Source organism: Pseudopodoces humilis, chromosome 28 (assembly GCF_049639895.1).
Source record: "Pseudopodoces humilis isolate 2021_Gansu_Grassland_sample_001 chromosome 28, ASM4963989v1, whole genome shotgun sequence".
In the NCBI taxonomy this organism is placed as follows: domain Eukaryota; kingdom Metazoa; phylum Chordata; class Aves; order Passeriformes; family Paridae; genus Pseudopodoces; species Pseudopodoces humilis.
Window position 1 is genome coordinate 4,122,835 of NC_142227.1, and position 20,795 is coordinate 4,143,629.

The 20,795-nt window shown below is 47.7% G+C and overlaps 1 protein-coding gene across 9 annotated transcripts in view; it reads right to left on the minus strand.

The window, feature by feature from the left end:
* DOT1L (DOT1 like histone lysine methyltransferase) overlaps window positions 1-20,552 on the minus strand; it is a 71,116-nt gene extending 50,564 nt beyond the window's left edge. For 7 of the 9 annotated variants that reach the window (XR_001332032.2, XM_014260079.2, XM_014260078.2 and 4 more), the window contains exons 1-3: window positions 20,397-20,552; window positions 3,789-3,832; window positions 1,346-1,420 (exon numbers count right to left, since the gene is read on the minus strand). Coding sequence is in view for 8 of the 9 variants with exons in the window: in XM_014260079.2 (XP_014115554.1) it covers window positions 1,346-1,420; window positions 3,789-3,832; window positions 20,397-20,477 (200 nt within the window). In the remaining variant the exon portion in view is untranslated. Of the gene's footprint in view, window positions 1-1,345; window positions 1,421-3,788; window positions 3,833-17,677; window positions 17,854-20,396 lie in introns of those variants that run through there. The other 2 variants (XM_088067882.1, XM_088067883.1) reach the window with 2 other exon arrangements.
* Window positions 20,553-20,795: the final 243 nt, after the last annotated feature.

Genomic DNA, 20,795 nt, shown 5'->3' on the forward strand with positions numbered 1-20,795 from the left:
GAAAAAAATCATTACTAGAATTCAAATTCATTACTTCCTTAAAAAGCTGCAGGAAGGTAGTGGGGGGTGACTTCAGGGAACAGAGGGGTTTCACTTTTATTCAGCATTGCTGCCAACCACACTGATGATCCCCAGTGAAACTGAGGATGCCAGAACCACAAAATTACAGTAATGCAGTTGCTGTGAGTAATCCACAAATCCACATTAATGGATTTTAATGACAAGGGATGCTTGACCTTGATTACTCTTTTTGAATTTTCCAGGAGGAATACAGGGACTAACAAGCCTTGCAGTGAAACAATTGAAAATTGAGAGAAGAGGAAGAAATAACTTCAGCAGATCATGACAGAAGCATCTGGTGCTGGGGAGGTTTGGGAAATGTTCTTCCCCCCAAGAGTGCTGGGGCACTGAACAGGGAATGGTCCTGGTCCCAAGGCTGCCAGAGCTCCAGGAGCGTTTGGACAGCGCTCTCAGGGATGCTCAGGGTGGGCTTGTTGGGGGGTCTGGGCAGGGCCAGGGCTGCACTGATGATCCCTGAGGGATCCACCTCTGGATATTTTGTGATTCTACTCACAGCAATGCAGTTTCATCTGTAAATTTTCTTCTAACAGTTTAGTCATTCTGTGGACTTGGATAAATTCAGTCTTTCCCATGAAGGCAACCAGGGAGTTTTTTGTAAACTGCAGCTTGAGCATCCTCCCTTTTCCCAGTCTCAGTAGAGCCAAGTCCATGCACAGAATCTCAGAACTCTCCACAGACACACCACAGGTCAGGATCTGCCTCTCCCAGCCAGGAGGGGAATATCCCATGAGAGACATTCATTCTGAACTGCTTGTGGGTAAGAATTCCCATGTAACTGAGGCACCTCAGAACCCCTCCAAGTGCCCGTAACACTGCTAGGAATTTCAACTTTTAATTCAGCCCCCATCCAGCAGGAAGGGGAGGGAGGAGAAGGTGCAGCTTCCACTGACACCCAGCTCTGCCATGCCCTGCTGTGAGCAGGAATTCCTGGTTACTACAGGAGTAGGAACCTCACTGCCATTGAGAGTCCCACCCTGGCTGCACTCCAAGGGCGCAGATACCGATCATTGTTTCACAGTGAGTAATTCAATGTACAGCAGAGCTGCACTGGAGCTGTGTGGAGTTTCCAATTATGTCCTTAATCCAACTGCCTTTGCCAATGTTGCTGTTACACATTTCCTACCAAAATAACTCCGGCAGAGCCTGAAGCCAGTTCTGAGAGAAAACTTCAGTTGGTAGTGTCTAAGAATAACCAGTTACACACTGGTTCACTACACCCCGTGCTGGCCTGAACTCCTGCTGGGAACAAAAACATTCCTCTCACCTTTTTGTATCATAGTCAATTAAAACATAGTTTTCCATGGCAAGCTTGAGATCTGGGATTTCTTCACAGACCCACCTGGAAGGAAAGAAGAAATAATGAATAGAGGTATTGCCAATTAAGTGTGATTTGTCTCCATTCTGGACTGCTTTACATGAAGAGAGGATACTGCAGCAGCCCTGGGAGCTCACAGCATTGTTAGAAATAAGGCAGACATCATGAGAAACTGCAACAGTTCACATTTGTACTGAATAAACAGCAAGATGCCTGTAGACACTGGCAGGAGCATAAAGCTTCAAAATGAGGTGATAAATGTATTCCACGTGTCTAAAAATACTCAAAGTCATGGCTGATGTTAATCTAACATAAAATGCAGAAGTGCAGAATTTCCAAAGAATTCTGATGCTGCAGGAAGCTTTGACAAAGCTGAAGAAGACATTTCCCACAGCAACCCAAAAACCCTGTCACCAACAGGACTGCCAGGATATTCTCCTCTATGGAGTGTCTAAACTGTTCTTACACCTCTCACACCCAACCAAAGCACATTTTTAGGAGTTATTTTGATAAAAGACCCCTTTGTTACTCTGAATTAATACAGCCCTGTGTGTTGTGGCCATCAGAAAGGGAAAGCACATGCCCACTTGCAGTGCATCTGACAATGGCAGCTCATAGGAGAGAGATTCACTTGTGGAATGGAGGAAGATTAATTCCCTTCAAAGGCAATTTAAAAGCCACAGAAGCTTTGCACACACTTTCTTCCACAAATATCAAATTGGAAAGCACTGTCAGCATCAAAAAACCCCACATCCCAGGATGAACTCCAATAGGAATCCCAGAATTTCTTCCTTGTGAACTTTGTTCCATTCTTCACTGTTAAAATGGTGGGAGAAAAAAAGAAAAGGACTAAAGTTCCAACAGTTCTGTTCCTTCTGGCTGATTCACACATGGTTAATAACTACACAGGCCAGTGAAAACCAGAACTTGGACATGTATGGCTTTCCCTCTTCTGGCATCTCCCATCTCCCCTAAACGCACCAGGGCTCTCCCTGCAAACTTCTTACCCTTAAATCACAGGAACAGGCCATCAACAACTGCCTACCAGCAGCTTGATCCTTCTGTCCCTTCCAGCTTGGGATATTCCATGATTCCACTGCCTGATGAGATAAAGGCTTCCTTGCATTCTCTCACCCACCACTTTCACAACAACACTGTGGGCACTTTGCACAAGGCAAAGGCAGCACGAGAGCTTCTGACACTGAGTTCACACCAACCTTGCTTAAAACACAGTTGTGAAACTTTATTTGACCCAACTGGTTCCTAAGACAGCTTCCCTCTGCCTCCAGCTCAGAAAGCACCAACAACTCCAGCCACCCCCTCCAGCCCAAGCTCCCTTGGAAAGGGCCTTCTCCTCACCCCAAGGCACAGGATCTTATCCCCACCAGTCCAAGCAAACTGGCAGCACCAGTGGCAGTGTTTTGTAGATAGGAAAAGAAACTCCTTTACGAGAAAAATTTTCAGCTCCAGCCTTATTCCACATCCTCTGCCACCCCAGACCATGGGTAATGCTCTGATTTCATGAGAGTGAGCGATGTTATCAAGCATTTGGCTCTCTCACACTCACACTGGGAGCACACAAGGCTCACTACCACCTTTGCCATATGTGACTAAATTGAGATCAGGTGATTCTACAGGTAAAGCACCTCCTCCCTCACCTGTATCTGCACTACCCAAGCATTAAAACCTGCTGCAGACACAGCCTCGAGCTGAGCCAAGGGCAGCATGTAAGGATCTAAAACAGTTAACAAGAACAGCTTTGTAATGGGGATAACTCATCCTCATCCCTCAGGTGTTTGGGGAATTCGTGTAGCATTTATTAAAAGTTGTTCTTTGGCAAGTCCCTTCCTAATCCTGCTGAAATAACAGCAAGTCACGTCCTGAGAGCCTGTGTTGGGAAATCCTCTGACTTTCTGCTTCTCACAGTTGTCTTTCACCTTTATCCTCCCATTTTCCCCACGCTGTTCCAACTCTATCAGCAGGATTAAGAGGAATGCTACAGGGAGATCATTGCCAAACAACCCAAATGCTGCAAGATCACAGCAACAGGGGAAACAGAGAGGGTGGGCAGAGGCAAGACCAGGACATAACACATCAAGCCAAGGATATTTCTTTAACCTTGTCTGTCCAAAGCTCAAATACAAACTGCCACTAAAGCTGAACACCATCACTCATTTTTAACTCTGTTCAAACAGAATGGAATATAGCAAGATAAAACAAAATCTATTTGGCAGGGAGCTCTGTATTGCAGCGAATTCAGCTTTGAAAATAACTCAGAGCTGCTAAATGGTAACTGCTGCCCTGCTGCTGCATCTCCTGACTCCAGACATCCCTTCCCAGAGCTGCAGAGAGGCACAGGAAGGGTCCCAGCCAGGCTGCACCAATCACTTACCGAATTGTCTCAATAATTTCATGAGCAGCATCATGGTGTTTGTCCTGAAATTAAATAAAAAAAAGACATGTCAGGTGCTGTTTGTCAGGAGTTTACAGCAATCACAGTGGTTCAGAGGATACAGGTGCCAAGCATACTGGGAAAGGAGTCATTGAATTCCACCCATTAAAAACCATCAAAATGAGCCCTCTAAGAAAAAATAAAGCTTAAAGAAATAAATTTTTCAAGTGTCTCTGATTGATATGAAGGAACTGTCATTCTAGTTGTTTCTCTGTCATTCCCTGCAGTCAGGGACCGCGTGGCTGGGGATTATGTGACTGAAGCCTTTGGGGATTATTGGGATGCAGCAGGTACTTGACTGAAAGTTCCCAATGAACAGCTGATTCCCTTGGCCCAGCAGCTGGCACAGGCTCCCAGCTCCAGATGGGCAGTGAGATTCTCACACAGGGAATGGCTTCCTAAAATAAAGCATCCAATAAACTGTGGGAACAGCAAAAACACCCTCAGAGCACACAGAAAAAGGCCTGGATATGCAGCCCTGCTCATGAACTGAAACCCAAACCTTGAGCATCATACATCCACACCAGGGTGAGACATAGAGGTTTGTTGATTTAATTTAGGGGTTTATTCAGGAACAACAGAAGTGCAAGTGGGTTTAGCAAATTATTACAAATGCATGCTAAAAAGAGCCCTTGGAGCTGCATTTATATGCACCATTGTACAAATAAAGTTCTATTTTAGGGAAGCCACAGGAGTTCCTTACACACACTGATGTATCCAGCTTGTGAAGCCTTAGTTACCAGAGTCCATCTGCACAAAGCTGGGGTAATATTTAGACATTTGTTTCTGCAAGTGGCTTTGACCTTTTAATCAGAAGTCTTGTATCTACAGCCCTTCCAGAAATACAAGTGCAAAGGCTGCCTCAAATCATTTCCCTTGTCTTGTGCTGCAGCAATGACATTTCTGTAGAGTTACCAGGGGAAATTCTGTAGCAAAGGGCAGAGACAGGTAACAAAGGAGAGGACTGGAGGCAGGGGAAGGAAGGGAAGGGAATAAGAAAACCACTGACAGTTGATGAGAGAAAATGACTGGATTATCTCATTTTCAAGACCTGGAAGGACATGATCTGAGTCAAATGGAAACATTTTCCAACAGTATCTCAGCTTTTCTATTTTTTAGGAGGAAACATACTTTCCCTTGTATAACCAGTTCACATACTTGGGATCAGCCAAGTTCTCATTCCAAGAAACCTGTACACAGCCCTTTTGATGCCTGGTTAAAAATCTCAGGACAGATGGACAAACAGGCAAGAACTTCTGAGGTCTGCCATCCTTCCAGTGCCTTAAAGCAGCTCACAAACAGGAGGCAGAGGAAATTTTAATATGTGGAGTTAGTGACAGGACAAGAGGGAATGGCTTCCCACTTACAGAAGGAAGAGTTAGATGGGATATTGGGAAGGAATTGTTGGCTGGGAGGGTGGGCAGGCCCTGGCACAAGGTGCCCAGAGCAGCTGTGGCTGCCCCTGGATCCCTGGCAGTGTCCAAGGCCAGGCTGGAGGGGGCTTGGAGCAGCCTGGGATGGTGGAAGATGAATCTAAATTATATTTAAGGTGCCTTCTAACCCAAACCAGTCTGGTATTCTGCACTAAAGCTATTTTAAAATAGGACTTAAAGAAAATTAGATTAAATTAGATTGGTTTTTAAATTAAAATAGAACTTTAATTAATTTGATTTATTTTAAAATTAAAATAGAACTTAAAGAATTTAAATTAAACAGAGAACGGTATTTTACCAGAAAAAAGCTCTACTTTTCAGATGACAAAAAGTTAACTCCAAATCTAGGAGTCATGCAGAACACTAAGGCAAGAAAACCAAATCATCCCAGTTACAACATGGAGAAGGAAAAACAGCCAACAACAGTAGCCAGGACACTTGGGATGGAACACACAGAGCCTGGAGCCCAGCACTGCCTTGGCCACATTTAACAGCTCACTGCTGCCACAGCAGCACCCCAAACATCACAGAATAGATCTGGGGCTGTGTTTCCTCCAGTCTGAGACAGCCCAAACCCTACAGAAAACAGCAGCATCCATAATCCAGTCTCCAAGGAATGTCAGGTAATTCTTTTGATAAATCTTGGCCTAGAAACCAAGGGAAACAACCAAACTAAAACCTGCTCCTGCCTCTCAGCGCACAAATAAAAGAGTGTGTTCTCTTCTCTTTTCTCTGTGCACTGAAAGGAGGGCACAAGGAGGGAGGAGAACTTCTCTTTCTTCTCATTTCTTATCTACCAAGTGTAAGAATAACCCAGGACAGCAGCTCATCCATAAACATCCCCCAGAAATGTTCACGTTTCACTCCATGCAGAATTATCCCAGCAGAGCCCCCCTGGGCTGATCCAGCTCTCCCAGTAAAAACTGTCTTCCTGCAGAGTCAGAATTTGCTTTATCAACATAAGCACATTATACCGGAAAAGTGAATTCAGGCTTATTCTGATATAACCATTTCCTGGGAGGAAATCCTACTCCCCACTGCTGGGGCTGGACACTTGCAGTGTGAGCAGAGCACATAGAGACCCCTTGTCCTACAGGTCTTCATGTCACCCCTATAAGTGACAAAAAATTTCTAATTAACATATTCTTCTGTCTTGGATTAAAAAGTAAAAAAATCAATCTAAAAAATCATAATAATAAATCACAATTCACATCTACAACTACAGATCAGCCAATTTAAGTGACTTTGCACAACCTCACATGGAAACTCCAGGCAGAAGGGGCTTTTGACTTAGTTTGTGACATTATCTAGGAATAAAGAAATCCAAAGCAGTTCCACATCTACTGCTGCTGAACTTCCCATGCTGAAACACTTCCCAAGTTTACTTTGCTGTCTAACAGACTTTGGCTGAGCAGAGAAGCTCCCAAGGTCTCAAGTCTCGCAAAAAAAAAATTTAAAAAATAAAAAATTTTAAAAAATTAAAAAATAAATAGAAAATAAAAATATAAAAACCCAGTAGGATCTCCTACATTTCTTCAAAGCAGAGCTGGCTAGGGAAAAGGGAAACATATCTGAAGGGAATACAGAGCAGCTTCCCTTTTCCTAGAGAAACTTACAGCCCCATTTCATCACTATGGTTGCATGATTTAATCAGAAAAGACACTGAAGAGCAACAGGCATCACATCTGTGCTCAGGCAACTGGCTCAGAGAGGGAGTCTGAGGCAACCAAAAGGCAAATGGAATAGAAACCCCCCCCAAACCCCTGATCCTGCTCCAGCCTCTGCCATGGATCTTCCAAACTCCCCAAACCCCTGATCCTGCTCCAGCCTCTCTTATCAGCCTCCAAACCCCTCAAATCCTGACCCTGCTCCAGGCTCTGCCATCAGAATCCCAAGCAGATGCACTGGTTCACTGGGACACACACCAGAGCTCAGAGCAGCAGCTTTAACCCTTCGGAGCCCCAGGGGATGAACACCAAATCCAGCAGCTTGGGAGGATGGATGGTGATCCCTGATGGCTCTGCTGCAGCACCAGCAGCCTGATCAACCTTACCCTGCACCCCCAAAGGCGGCCTGAAGCTTCTCCAGTTCAGCCATGGCTCTGAGTTTGGGGTTTTTGGCTCAGTTCAGGTGTTTTGTATTATTTTTCCCAGCTGCAGTGCCCATGACTCAGGTTGCAGACAGGTTGTGCTCGTGTGTCGTGCTGGACTCTGACACCCACAGGGCTTTGGCAGTGGAACCTCCTGGGGAAGAGCCTCCCACAGGCTCCATCAATCCTGGAATCCCGCGTGCAGAAGCCTTTTGGCTGAGGCTCAAGCAGCCTCTGTGTTCTGTTCCCAGTCACGAGATGAGATGATGCCACCACGGTGCTCCCTGTCACAAAGAGCAGCTCCATTCACCCTCCTCCTCTCCAGGCTGCTCTCCCTCCCTCCCTCCTCCCTGCACTGGAGGGGATGGAGCACACTACGTGCTGCTCCTGGCCTGGGTGTACTTTCCAATGTTCCTGTATTTATGTCGTCTGAGAGGCCCTTGGAATCTTCTGAGCCACATAAATGGAAGCTTTTCACAATCACCCTTATCTCTTTAATGTGGAAAGTATTTAAAGTAAGGAGTTGCAGTCTGCAGTAATTATTGAGGCTGCCCAAAGCTCTTCACAATAAGTTTAAAACAAACTGAAGTTAAACACACATTGAATTGTTGCAGCCAACCCCTCTCCAGCTGAACTTTTCACAGAGTTCTGTCTTCAACCTAAATGCTGAATTTTAAATTGAAACGTGAGTTCCCAGAGAAAGTTCAATAGTTTCTGCCAAGATATTTAATTGGAAAAGTAACAGAAAGAAAGCAGACACTTTCTCAAAAGTCACTTCAAAGAGCATCCAACATTTTATGGAAAACACTGGAGTACAGTTCCAGCCAGCACGACTGAACAGCTTCACACTTGCAATTCTTACAACAGGTTTCTCCCGCCACATGTTCCTACAACTCTGAGCACAGGAGTCTGGAGCCAGGAACACCCCACTGCTGGAACTCTGAGCACACCAGTGCCCCCAGCACACAGAGCTCCTGTCCCACACATACAGAGCTGAGCCCTCCTACAGACACCAACTCCTCTCGCCCTTCAGGCCATTGAGGCTGGACCACAGAGAAATTTTTAAGAGTTCAAGCTTTCCCTTCACCTCCTCATGAAAAACACCTTTTGTATCTTGCAGATACAAGAAGCCCTAATATGTGATTTGGAAGCCAAATAAGACAGTGCCCAAAAGCTCTTTCCAAATTTGTATACTGAAGCAACCATTATATTTTTCTATAATCACATTCTTTGTTTGTTAACACAAATTTAAAAATCACCAGTATGACCAGAAGTCAGTGCACTGGGCACTGCCCAGGCTCCCCAGGGAATGGGCCCAGCCCCAAGGCTGCCAGAGCTCCAGGAGCGTTTGGACAGCGCTCTCAGGGATGCTCAGGGTGGGCTTGTTGGGGGGTCTGGGCAGGGCCAGGGGCTGCACTGATCATCCCTGAGGGTCCTTTCCAGCTCAGGATATTCCAGGACTCAGCAGCACTCACAGCTTTTCCTCTGGCACCAGGGCGAGAAAACTAAAGCAGCCCCAGTAACACATATTATATACAGAGATCAGTGTGCGACAGGATCAGCACCAGCCACAGCTCAGTTATCTGTGCACAACTTTGTTCCACAAAACACCAAATTCTACTAGAAACAACCAAATCAGAAATTTCTACAAGAGCAAGGTAAGATATAAATTAGAGTTTGCAACATTTTTGTTACAAGCTGGTTATTGGAACAGTTTGTGATTCTCTCCCTGAATACAAAGCCCTACCTCCCTCCTCCAGGTGTGGCTGCTTTGGTTACATCAAATTTTCAAATTAACATCCCTTAAGATACTTAAATGGCAAGATTTTGATTTAATTCTGTGTTCCAGTACCATATCCCAGACTCCTGGGTGTGTTTGTACAGAACAGTTATCCCTCAGTGAAACAAACCATAGTCTAAAGTGAATCTATAACCTAAAGCAACAGTTTTAAATGTTCTGGTTTCCATCCTCAAACACAAAGAACTTGTTCAGTTAAATTGGGCAGCCAGCGCTGCCTGGAGCAAGGAACACCACCCCAAGCACCCTTCCAAATTTACAACTTTTTTTATTTGGATTCTTCTTACAAAACTGTGCTTAGCCTTGGGGTAAGCCTAAATTCGGGCTTGAGGGTAAACACCATATTATTCTAAATCTTATTTCCCCACATGCCAACTTACACCTCATCCAGGCTGAACAGGGCTTGGAGCACCCTGGGATAGTGGAAGGGGTCCCTGCCCATGGCATGGGGTGGGACTGGATGAGTCTAAGGTCCCTTCCAACCCAAATCTGGGATTCCATGATTCTCTGAAAGTGAGATCTTTGTGAGATCTGATCATCTACACAGCACAGGTAGTGAAAAGGTGGCCCAAAAAGCCTGCAGACCTGAGCAGTGGACAAATGGTTTAAAAACCTGGATAAGTTCTTGGAGAGAAAAAAAATAAAAATAAATACAGCTCAGATCCCTTCATTCTTTGACTCTCCCAGCACCACACAGACTTTTATGACCCTTTATCTCCTCTTCATAGGCAGGAACATTTCTGGGCACGGCTTTGGCTGCCCAGACTCAACAGACCCACACCAAAGCAACCCTTGCCCTTTTAGAGCCAGTTCTGTCTCCCCAGACCACGCTTCCTCCCCTAAAAACAGCCCAGGTGACCAAAGCAGCTCTTCAGAAATGTGAAAAGCAGCTGTGGTCAAGCAGGGGCAGAGCAGGAAGGACAGATCTCCTACAGCTTTCCCCTGTCCACCAGATGTGTGAAAACCAAAGCTGAAACAAGGCAGTTTCAAATAAATCAATGGCAACACTTGTGTACCTTTTAATGACCCTGTCTGGATACACTCCCAGCACTCCAAAGTAACACAGCTCCTCCTCCCAAATCCTGAACACTGACCCCACTCATGGATTAACAGAAGTCATTCGGATTTGCCAAGTTCTGATCTCCACACGACCCATTTAACTCGCAAAACAAAAGAGGTCAGTCCCACCAGCCCCTGGGTTTAAACAACAGCTTGGTTGCCTGCAGTGGCAGCTCTCTCTCCCCAGGCAGCAGTCCATAAATCCAAAGGAGAGGATGTTACAGCTGCAGACAAGATGGTTAGCAGAGATCAAAAAGATGGATTAGGAAAAGCCAATCAATCTTGCAGAAGGCTGGTGGGACAAGTGCTTCTTTCAAGGCCCTCACTTCCCTCCATCTGGGGAGGATGATAAGGGTTTCTCTGGACACCAGGAAAGGCAACATGAGCCACTGCAGCTGCAGCTTCCCTTGAGCCAGGAAAGATCCAGCATTCTGCGAGGCACAAGGATGCCCTCACAAACCAAGGATTTCAGCCTGTCAGAAGTTTGTGTTCCTCTTCCCACAGGGTTTAATTTCATTTAACCCACCTAGGGAGATCCACCAGCACAGTCCCCCTGCCCAGAGCACATCCATGGCCAGCACACCTGAACACAGGAGTCACAAGAGTCTGTGAAAAGCCAAAGCTCTTCCAGCCACTGCAGCACCAGGAGCTGCTCAGTGAAGGGAAGATCTTGGGTTCCATGTCCTGCCAGCTCTGCCTTCCACCACTTTGCATATTAAGGTGTTTGCCTTGTCTTCAAATACCAGTTAAACCTTGAGTAAGGGAAAGCCAGCTCCATGCAGTATTCCATATTGGATAGCGAGATTCAGTTTAATATTACCAGATTTTATCCCAAATCAAGATAGTGCTATTTTAGCTTCCATAGCAACAACCATAGCACAATTTTTCTTACCTAGACAGACAAGGACCAAGAGTCTCCTTTGAACCACCCAATTACTGTCATTGCCTTAATCAAGAAAGCACAAGGACATTCACAAGAATACATTTTTATTAGAATGTATAAAAAGAGATCTCCTGCAGAGAACACCTTGTATCCATAGTTTTCATCCCAGTTTCAAGGAAGAAAAGACAAGGGAAGGAAGAGCTCCCAAGACTGCATTTGGAAGCCCATCTCTCACACAGCAGGAGGCAGAGCCTGAGGTAGTTTCAGTAGTTTCTAAGTTACTGTCACACAAAACCAAATGTAAAACATGGTGGTCACTATGGCCTCCTTAATGGCTACATAAGAACATTTAAATGAAAAGAAAGGGTTGGCCCAAGAGCCAAAATAAACTAACAAAGGAAACAGGCATTGGGAAAGAAGATCCAAACTGCTCTGGATAATCATTTAGTGTGGTTGCAACAGGGATTGCACTTTCACTGCTGCTACTTCAACCACACACAGTTTTGCCTTTCCACACAGCAATCCCAACTGTTGCTACGGACACTGCACAGATGCAGGAGGGAATGGTTCCCCTGGTACGTGCAGGAGGGGCTGTGTCAATCCATTAACATGCAATCAGCCTGCAGGACTGTTGGAGGCACACAGGACAGTCACAGCAGGATGAGCTTCCCCAGCGTGAGCCAGACAAAAGAAGTAATTCCACTATGCAAAAAAAAGTTTAAAATCATGTTTATGTTAAAATACGTAGGGGAATGCAATTATTTTGGTAAAACAGCAATTCACAATGGTCAAATCAGCAATGGTGTGTCCTACTGCCCCCTCCCAGGTGAGTTTTAGGCAGAGACACACGCTGCCCACACCAAGGCAGCTGGAAGCGCTGGGCAGATGCTCTAGTAATCCCATGTGCACATGCACAAGAACCCAGCAATGCTCATTCTGGGACAGAGGGAACTGCTGAGCTTTCACTCCCTGGAACAGAGGAAGGCAGCCCTGCCACCATTTCAGACAGTTTAACCCCACCCAGCCACCTGCCTGCCACCACTTCCCCAAAAGTCACCTCTTGCTCTGGGCCAGCATTGCCTGTGCTCACACACAGCAGAGCCAGGGGAGGCCTAAACTAAAACTAAACTTTTGTGGGGTTTTGGTTCAGTTCCCTTTAACCAGACCAACTCGCAAACACTGCTCCAAGGGTGAGAGCAGCTCAGGCACAAGGGAACAGAGATTACAAGAGTCATTTCTACCTGCAGATGTCCCAGCTGCAAACTGGCACCTCCCCAGGAGCCACAGCCTGTGCTAGCAGGGAAATACCCCATCCATGCAGGTACAGGGGAGCACAAAACATCTCTGATCCTCCACACTGCCAGAACAAACCTTCACACAGAACTCAAGGGAAGAAATGAACACACAGCCCCAAAATTCGTGCCAAAAGCAGCCACCATCTCCTTCACAAGCCCAGGGTCTTCCCACACCCTCGGTGGGAGGAAGCTCATGGCACAGCCTGAGCCCCATCTCCTGCAGGGAAAACTGGTGAGACAACAGCTCAAACAACCACTTTATATTCTGTAAAGATAATTCATTCTTGGACAGCTCAGAAATTCTGTTCCTATTTTACACACATAAATATTCCACATAACTGAAATTAGCAGCAAAACCTTGTACTCTTTCTGAAGCCCACTGGGCATGGAGTTCTGTTAGGTACAAAAAAATAAAAAATAAAAAGATTAAAAAAAAAAAATATATATATATATGGGGTTTCCTTTATAAGCTTCAACTTTTGTAGCAGAACAGTGATCCTGTGGAGGTTCTGAACAGCAAACATCAACTTCCAGCCACCAACCATTTCCACAACCTTTTACTTTAAAGACTTAAAATGAGCCTACAATATTACAATGTATTCTTCACAGATTGCAGAATTTCAAATGACTGCTGTAAGAAGCAGGGATGGAAGCCAAGGTAAGATCCACAAAAACTCCAAACCCAGCTCCAGAGCTCGGAGGGCACCCTGAGCCAGCACCTGATCTCCCAGGACTTGTTGCCAACAGATGTGGGAACCAGAGGGAACCACCTGCAGCTCAGAGGGAATCCAGCTGAGGAATGAACGAGATGCCTCAAAAGCTCACAGGTGTTAGAATTTTAGTGTCAAATAATAATAATAGTGCTGAGCTGCAAGAAGTAAATGACACATTAATGCCAAAACCTCAGGAAACTGCTCTTCACAGTACCCAGAAAATAACAAAGAAACACTATTAAAACCCATTAATTTTTACTCAGAAATTTAATTCAGAACTATCTGTAGTGTTTGATTCAGAAAAGTTTTCCAATGCTTCATTTATCTGTCTTCAGAAGTTCCTTAGACTTTTCATCCAACACTACAAAGTTCTTTCAGTGTAAGTTTTTAGAAAACTCTCATTCACTTGTGAAATGAAACAAACCAAAATACTCTGAACTCCATCATTTCCTGCTGTAAAATATACTCACCCTCTTCCTATGCTCTAAAAATAGTCCCTACTTGATTTGATAGCTCTAGCAGCATGTGGCCAACTTTTCTATTCAGTTTTATTTCTTGTTTCTCTTCAGTGTTGGTTTTGTCCTTAGTAATTACCATTAAAGTAAACATGTTCACAATTCCTAACATGAACTTTTCCTCCTTCTGTGGATCCTTCTGTTAGGAAGGAGAAAATAATTGAAGCAAGAACATGTTGAGACACTTTATGATTATCAATCTGTGATAAAAGACACTGCAAGGGACAAATAAATTCACCCTACCCCTGGTCCTTGTGTTGATCATTACAGTGCAAAACTTTAATCAGACAGTTAAAGGTTAACTCAAAGCAGGAAGAAAAAAAAGCAAGTCAATGAGAAAGGGGAAAAAGAAAGAAGGAAGAGTACAAAAGTAGACATATGGACGTCTGGGGAGAAGGGTGATTAAATCCCCCGTAAATCTCACATACCAAGAGGTAAGATATTTTGCCTAAATTCCCAGAGGCAACACAATTCAGTCCCGTATCTGAGACATGAAAGGATAATCATCTCCATATATAATAAGGCTGCCATGAAGAACAAGAACTGGAGCTGCATGTGGGGGCATGGATTTCCCTTGGCACACTGAAAGCTTTCAGTGCTGTGTCCAACTGGAGCTGATGGGTGAATTTTTAGGTAGATAAATCTGAATTGCCTGAGCTGGAACTTTGGCTGGGACAGGAACATTAATCCTCACTCATCTGCTGACGAATGAAAGGGGGAAAACAAGCAGTCTTGGACAGCTACTCTGTCTTTCAACAGTTGCCTTTCAGATAAATCAGTTATATAAAAAAATAAATACTAGTGTGGTCTTAAGATGCAAGACAAGAGACCAACTTTCACTTTTCAAACTGGGAAAAAAAAAATGTCTGTTAACTGAACTCATGATTTATCTTGTACCCAATGGGTCAGAGCTTGGAACAAAAGGAGTTTGAGAACTGAACAAGCACCGATTGTCACTCAGGGCAAGTTCTACTTCAAAGGGTAAAGCCCAGAAGGAAGCTGCTCCTCCGTGCTGCCCAATTAACGCTGTAGGGCTCGTCTGCCCCTCAAGAGCGCATCCCTGAGCCCGCTGGCACTGGGGAAAAAGGCAGAAAAAAATGATGTAACTGTGCCAACTCTGTGATCTGCTGGGCAGTAGAGAAACCCAAGTGCTTTTGAAATGACTGAGTCAATATTTCCCAGTTTCACGCTGCTCGCTCTCTTCCCACTCCAGGTGTTTTTACAAGTGGGGAGGGCAGACAGAGAGAGAGAGGTGCTGAGAAATCGGAACTGTGCTCAAGCCTTCAAACCTCTCCTCGCTAGACAAGCTTTTCTAAGTGATTAGTCATCCCCACAAGCATTTCCCAATAAGCAGCATCAACAGCAGCGGGGGGGAAACCCCCCGGACTCAGCCACGGCTGCCGAATTTCTGGGCGGTTACTCAGGGGGTGAGGAGGTTTTGGCCTGGCAAAGGCACAACAAGTTTCCTCCTCTGCCTCCTTTGTAGGGCCGGCTGCCCCGGGCAGGCCCTGACTCACATTTCACGGAGTAGGGCGGGGGGCCGCCTCTCAAAACACTGAAACATTTTTTTCCAGCCCAGATCTCTCCAGCGATCCCGTTCCCAGAGCCGCCCCACACACAGCTCCACAGGCACCAACACTCCCAACCGCAGGGAGGATCAGGGGGGCTTCACCTTCCCCCTCCAGCACAGGCTGATCCCAGGGAAAAGCCAGGAGCACACACAAAACGTGTTTTCCATCAGCTCATCCCACAGGAGTGCAGTGGGGTATGGAATAAGGACAGGACGGATCTGTGGCAGAGGGCAGGATGCACAGGACCACCCTCAGCAGCAGGGCAGCTCCAACCCTAAGGGAACAATTCAGCTCCTCTTTGGGTCCTTCCCAAATTCATCTACAGCACCATTCTATGGCACTCCCACACCTGCCCTGCTGCCTGGGAAGTCAAAGCCAGGCATCACAGAAACTCTTCCCAGGAAAGCTCAGTGACACGCACAAAAAAAAGAGGATTCAATTCTCAAACAAGGTTTGTTATTCATCTCCATCGCTGATCTTTAATTTCAAAGGTGACAATCCCCGCTGGGCTGTGGTTTTCCTTAACACTCCCTGCCCTTGAGGTCTCCCTACACAGCACATTCCTTTGGTGACAGAATGGTATCAGCTGGATCACCACAGTAGCGAGGGGGAAAAAAACCCAAAACCCACACTCTGCACCCTCCCACTTGTACAAACTCTAGTAGTAAGAAGCTTGTATCCCATTACTCCCATAGCAGCCACACACACACCTCCAGGTGCAGGGTGATGCTCTGACAACACTCAATTAGAAAATGAGAATTTTCTTGCCATCACAGCTGAGTGGAAAGTCAGCAGTAAGGAAGAGGAATACAGACAAATAAATTAATAATTCAAGCCAGACTTCTCATCACAGGTGCTAATTTGGAGGCTTAAGCTCCAGCAGCTCAGGGCAGAGGCACCTCCTCACCCTAGTAAGATGTGCACAGTGGCACCATCAGGATTGACCCCTCCTGGGACAGAGTCAAAGGCTGGAAAAAGGGAGTAAAATTGGTACATTAAAAAAATGGTATTGCCATATGGTAACTAGGGCAGAAGGTAATTCTTGGCTGTGAGGGTGGTGAGGTCCTGGCACAGGTTACCCAGAGCACTTGTGGCTGCCCCAACCCCTGGACATGTCCAAGGCCAGCTTGGACAGGACTTGGAGCAACCTGGGATATTGGAAGGGGGTGGAACAAGATGGGCTTTAAGGTCCCTTCCAAGCCAAACCATTCCATGATTGTGTGATCCTATACCCAGAGTACAACGCTATTGGGATCCCCAGGGGCTGCAGGAGGAGTTCCCAGCACTGTCACAACTCAACCCCCTGGCCCTTGCAAGTCAAACAGAGAGAGGGGAACACAACCCACAACAACCTGATGCACAAGGACGCTTGCAGCCACTTTCCACAGGAATGCCACCCCACAAGGAACAGAGCACACCAGGCAATGCCTCACTCTGAAAAAGACCTGCACCCAGCAACATTAAAAACTGGAAAGGACTTGCCACAACAGCCCTGCACAAGCAGGCTCCTCCTCAGCACCTGGCTGTGCCTCCTGTCCCTGCTCAGCACTGACACTGATCACTCTGTCAACCCCAGCAGTGCAGGCCTTAAGGAGAGCAAATGAATGAAGCACAGTGTTGTCCTCTCTTTGACAGACTGCAAACAGGCTTTTCCACATTCACCAACTCTGTGCTGCTACAGGGTGCAGTTCAGCTAACATTAATTCTGGGGACAATTATCAGCTTCAGCAGCTCTGAACCTCCTGTTCCTCAGCTCTCTGGTGCCACAGATTTATCAGCAGAACCCTGCCAGACCAGACTGTAGAGCTGATCTACTCTACAACATCCCCACCTCTTTCTCCCTCCTGCACACACAACAGCCTGTGACTCTAAGCAGGAACTTGTCAAGAGTTCAAAGTACAACGTGAGACACCTCAGAGATCAGGCAGACCTTACAGTGGTATAAAATGAAAAATCTTCACGTTTAAACCTAATTCATATTCAAATTTAACTATAGTAAAAGTCAGAGACAAGAGAATGAACCATTTCAAGAAAATTCCTGAGGAAAAAAAATAAATATCTGCAAGTCTTAAAACTACATAAGGGGACTTCACCCCTTGTACTTTTCAGATCTAAGTAACGAATACCAAGTTATGCTGAGAAATACTTGAAGTATAACTGAAAATGCCATCATCCCCCACCAGCAGTAGCCTATGTAAGACCAGTTAGATCCATTAACTCCAGTCTCTCAGCCAAATACTTCCTTTATCCAGGCCTGTATCTTTCATAGCATCAAAATTAAAATTATAACACTGTATCCCTGGTCTCTTGACAACCTGGCACGAGCAAAAAGTGGGGCAGGTACGTGGGAGCCGAGGAGTTAACCAGCACACAAAAGAGTATACTCACTTCAGCTCTGATTAAGTGGGGCAGTCACAAAAACAGAGGTCAACATCAGAAAATATTTTGTGAGTCATGAGGAGAGATTACTCACCATGCACTATTCAACTTACTCATCACAGTGTGGCACGGCCAGCACGGCTCACCACGGCTTCATTAGGGCACCGTGGCCTTTCCTTTGAGGCGGCGGAAGGCGGGGGAAGGAGCCGCACTTTCAGTTTTGTGTGGAAGGCAGTGGGAGGCTGGAGCTGCACCACCACCGCCGCTCTCTCTCTCCTCCCACGGCCCTAATTAGACTCGAAGGGAAATACATGTTTCACATCAGCCTCCCCGGCTCTTTTAGCATCCCAACAAGCGCCGGGTTGTCAGCCGGGCTATTATCCGGACTCAGCAGTCTGGAGAGACCCCACTTTTCCTATTATACACGAAATAAGCAGCAACCCGGCAATAAATGAGACACGGTATTAATCCAGGCGTCCATTAATAGGAGAGACCAGCCTTCTACGCAGCAACACCGACGCCGCTAATTTGAGATGTAGTAAGAGCATAAAAATAGTCAAGTTACTCAAGGCAGGGTTACATCACACCACGGAGCCCGGGCACGCAGCAGGTTCACACTACAGAGCCTCGGATGTTGGGAAAGACGACTCCCCGCCACTGCTGCTGCTCTCACCAAAAATAACCAGCCGGGACCGTGAGTTCCCCGTTTCCTTTCCCTCCAGCTCTCCTCGGAAAATACATCTCAGAGTCCAACAAGAAGCAACCATAACGCTGCTAAATAAAAACTTGAAGTGTGCCGTGGTTTTTTTCCCTCCCTTCAGCTATCCCACCTTGCTTCCTCGGAACCACGAGCGGTGAAACTAAGAAATGTTCTGCTTACGTCAAAGCGAGCCGAGCTCTCCCGGCAGCTCGGGGCCGAGCCAGCGCGGGGAAAGCGCGGCTGCAGTTCAGCAGAGCACGATGTCAGCAGGCCAAGCGCTGCCACGGACACAGGGATTTGTTTGCAGAGCCCCAGGGTTCAGCAGGAGCAGCGGCCAGCGCCGGGGTGTGCGTGTGTGCGAGCACGCCTCGGCCGCGCTCCGCTCCCCGGAGCTGCGGGGCACGATGCTGCGCTGCTCCCGGTGAAACATCCACAAGGGAATTACTCTGGAAAAGCTGGCAAGGCCAAGCGGACGGTTTAATGGAAGGATGTTTGGGGTTTGTGGTGTTTCTTAGTACATGGGGAGGATCACACTCCCCCCCCCACCCCCATCCGCTGCGTTTCTGATTAACCGAGAAGAAATTCTATTTATTCTGCCATCCTCAAAAACAGCTGCTCAAGCTTTCCCGAATCAACTAAATCCTTATTTCCCATGCTGCAAAACACACGTTTCACCCTTAAAATAAAGGGCGGGGAGGTTCGGTTTTTCGGGTTTTAAGCCCGTAGGAATCACTGTGAACAGACATAAAACATCCCTCCCTCCCAGAACAATCCGTATCCCGCGTAATCTTTAACCTCCGCTTCACACAACCCGCTCGGGGAGGGGGGTGGAGGGGGAGACACGAGTTAATATTTGGCGAGGAAAAAACCGAACCCGGTCATCGCTTGTACTTTCAGTTTCTGACAATTTGAGCAGAGCGCGCGCCCGCCAACACTGACAGAGCTGCCCAAACAGGAAAGGCTGCGATTAACCAGTGTGTGCTGGGAGACGCGCCGGCAGCAGCACGCCAGCCTGCATGGAGGATGTTTTGGAAAGGCACGGCTACAGCAGCAGCCCCGAAAGGCAGGCGGCAGATAGGAGCAGGCAGCCGTCTCCCCCTGCCACGAGCGATATATTCCTAATCACTCACACACAAGCGACTGCCAAAGCGAGCAACAACATCAGCAGTATCAGCTGCCCCAGCCTGTGCGTCCCAGCGTGTTCTCGCCGGGAAACGGCTCACGTACAACAGCACAGCCTGGAACGCAGGGATAATCAACAGTGCCTGCGCCAAGTAAACATATAGTGAGACGTTCTGCCTTTGCAAACTGAGCTCCGAAGGGCTACATGCAGTTAGGGAGAGAAATTGCTCAAGGGTTGATAGGAAGCCTACACACATCCAAAAATACCCTCCCCGGAGCCTTTCGCCTCTCGTGGGATTGTCACTAATTTGAACATGGACATTGTTATCAAGGTCACACATCGCTCGTCCGGGCTCGGGAGAAAGTCGGGCAAGTTAAGGAAAAACGCCGCTCGGTAGCTAAGCAAGGACAAGTGACACGTTATTTAAAAGCACGAGGATTGCGGCTGGCTCGAATTCTGCTCGGGATAAATAAAAGGGGAGCTCCAAGGGCACGGCTGGAGGGGACTGGCGGCAGCCCCGGACACCAGCGTTGCCTCCAGACCCACAACCGCCGCTGGCCGCTGTTTATTCCCACTCTGCGGCTGGTCCTGGGGGTCCCCACGACCACCAGAGGCCATCCATAATTTAAGCGCTATTCCCCCATCCAGAATCCCTGGATTCCACCCTGCTCGCAGCAGCACCGGTTATTAATCAGTTACACGAGCCCAGCGCGAGGAAAACACGAAAACTTTTCATTAACCAGTCCTCCTCCTCCCCGCCCTTCGGTTTAGTCAACCAATTATAAAATGAAATTGGGGATTTGACTTCCAGGCGAGCAGCGGCGGCACCCGGGGCCGGGGCTCCGGGGGGGTTCCCGCACGAGGGGCGATCACCCCGATGGATCCCGGGAAGGGCCGGCGCTGAGGGATCGCCCGGCGGCTGCCAGGGCCGGGGCAGGGCCGGGGGCGCTGACAGGGCGCGGGGCAGGTGCGGGGCCGGGCCATACTCACGTAGACGGGCAGCGGCCAGGGGTACACGGCGGGCTCGGCTCCCACGGGCGACTTCAGCCGCAGCTCCAGCCTCTCGCCCATGTCGGCAGCCGGAGGACGAGGCGGCGGCGGCCCCGCACCATGCTAGAGGGGCCGGCCGGGGCGGGGTGCGGCGGCCGGGCCGGGCCGGGGGCGTGGGGCGGTGCGGCGGGCGGGGGGCGGCGGGAGCGGGGGGGAGGGGCGGCCGGTGCCGGGGGGGCGGCGGGTCCCGTCCCTCCCTCTATTGTCGTTGGCGGCTCGCGGGGCTCTCGGGCGCCGCCGCCATCTTGGGCCGGCGTGAGGCGAAGCACAATGAGGCGCCGGGGCCGGGCCGGGCCGGGCCCGAGCGACGCGACAGACGCGGGGAGGGGGCGGGCGGGG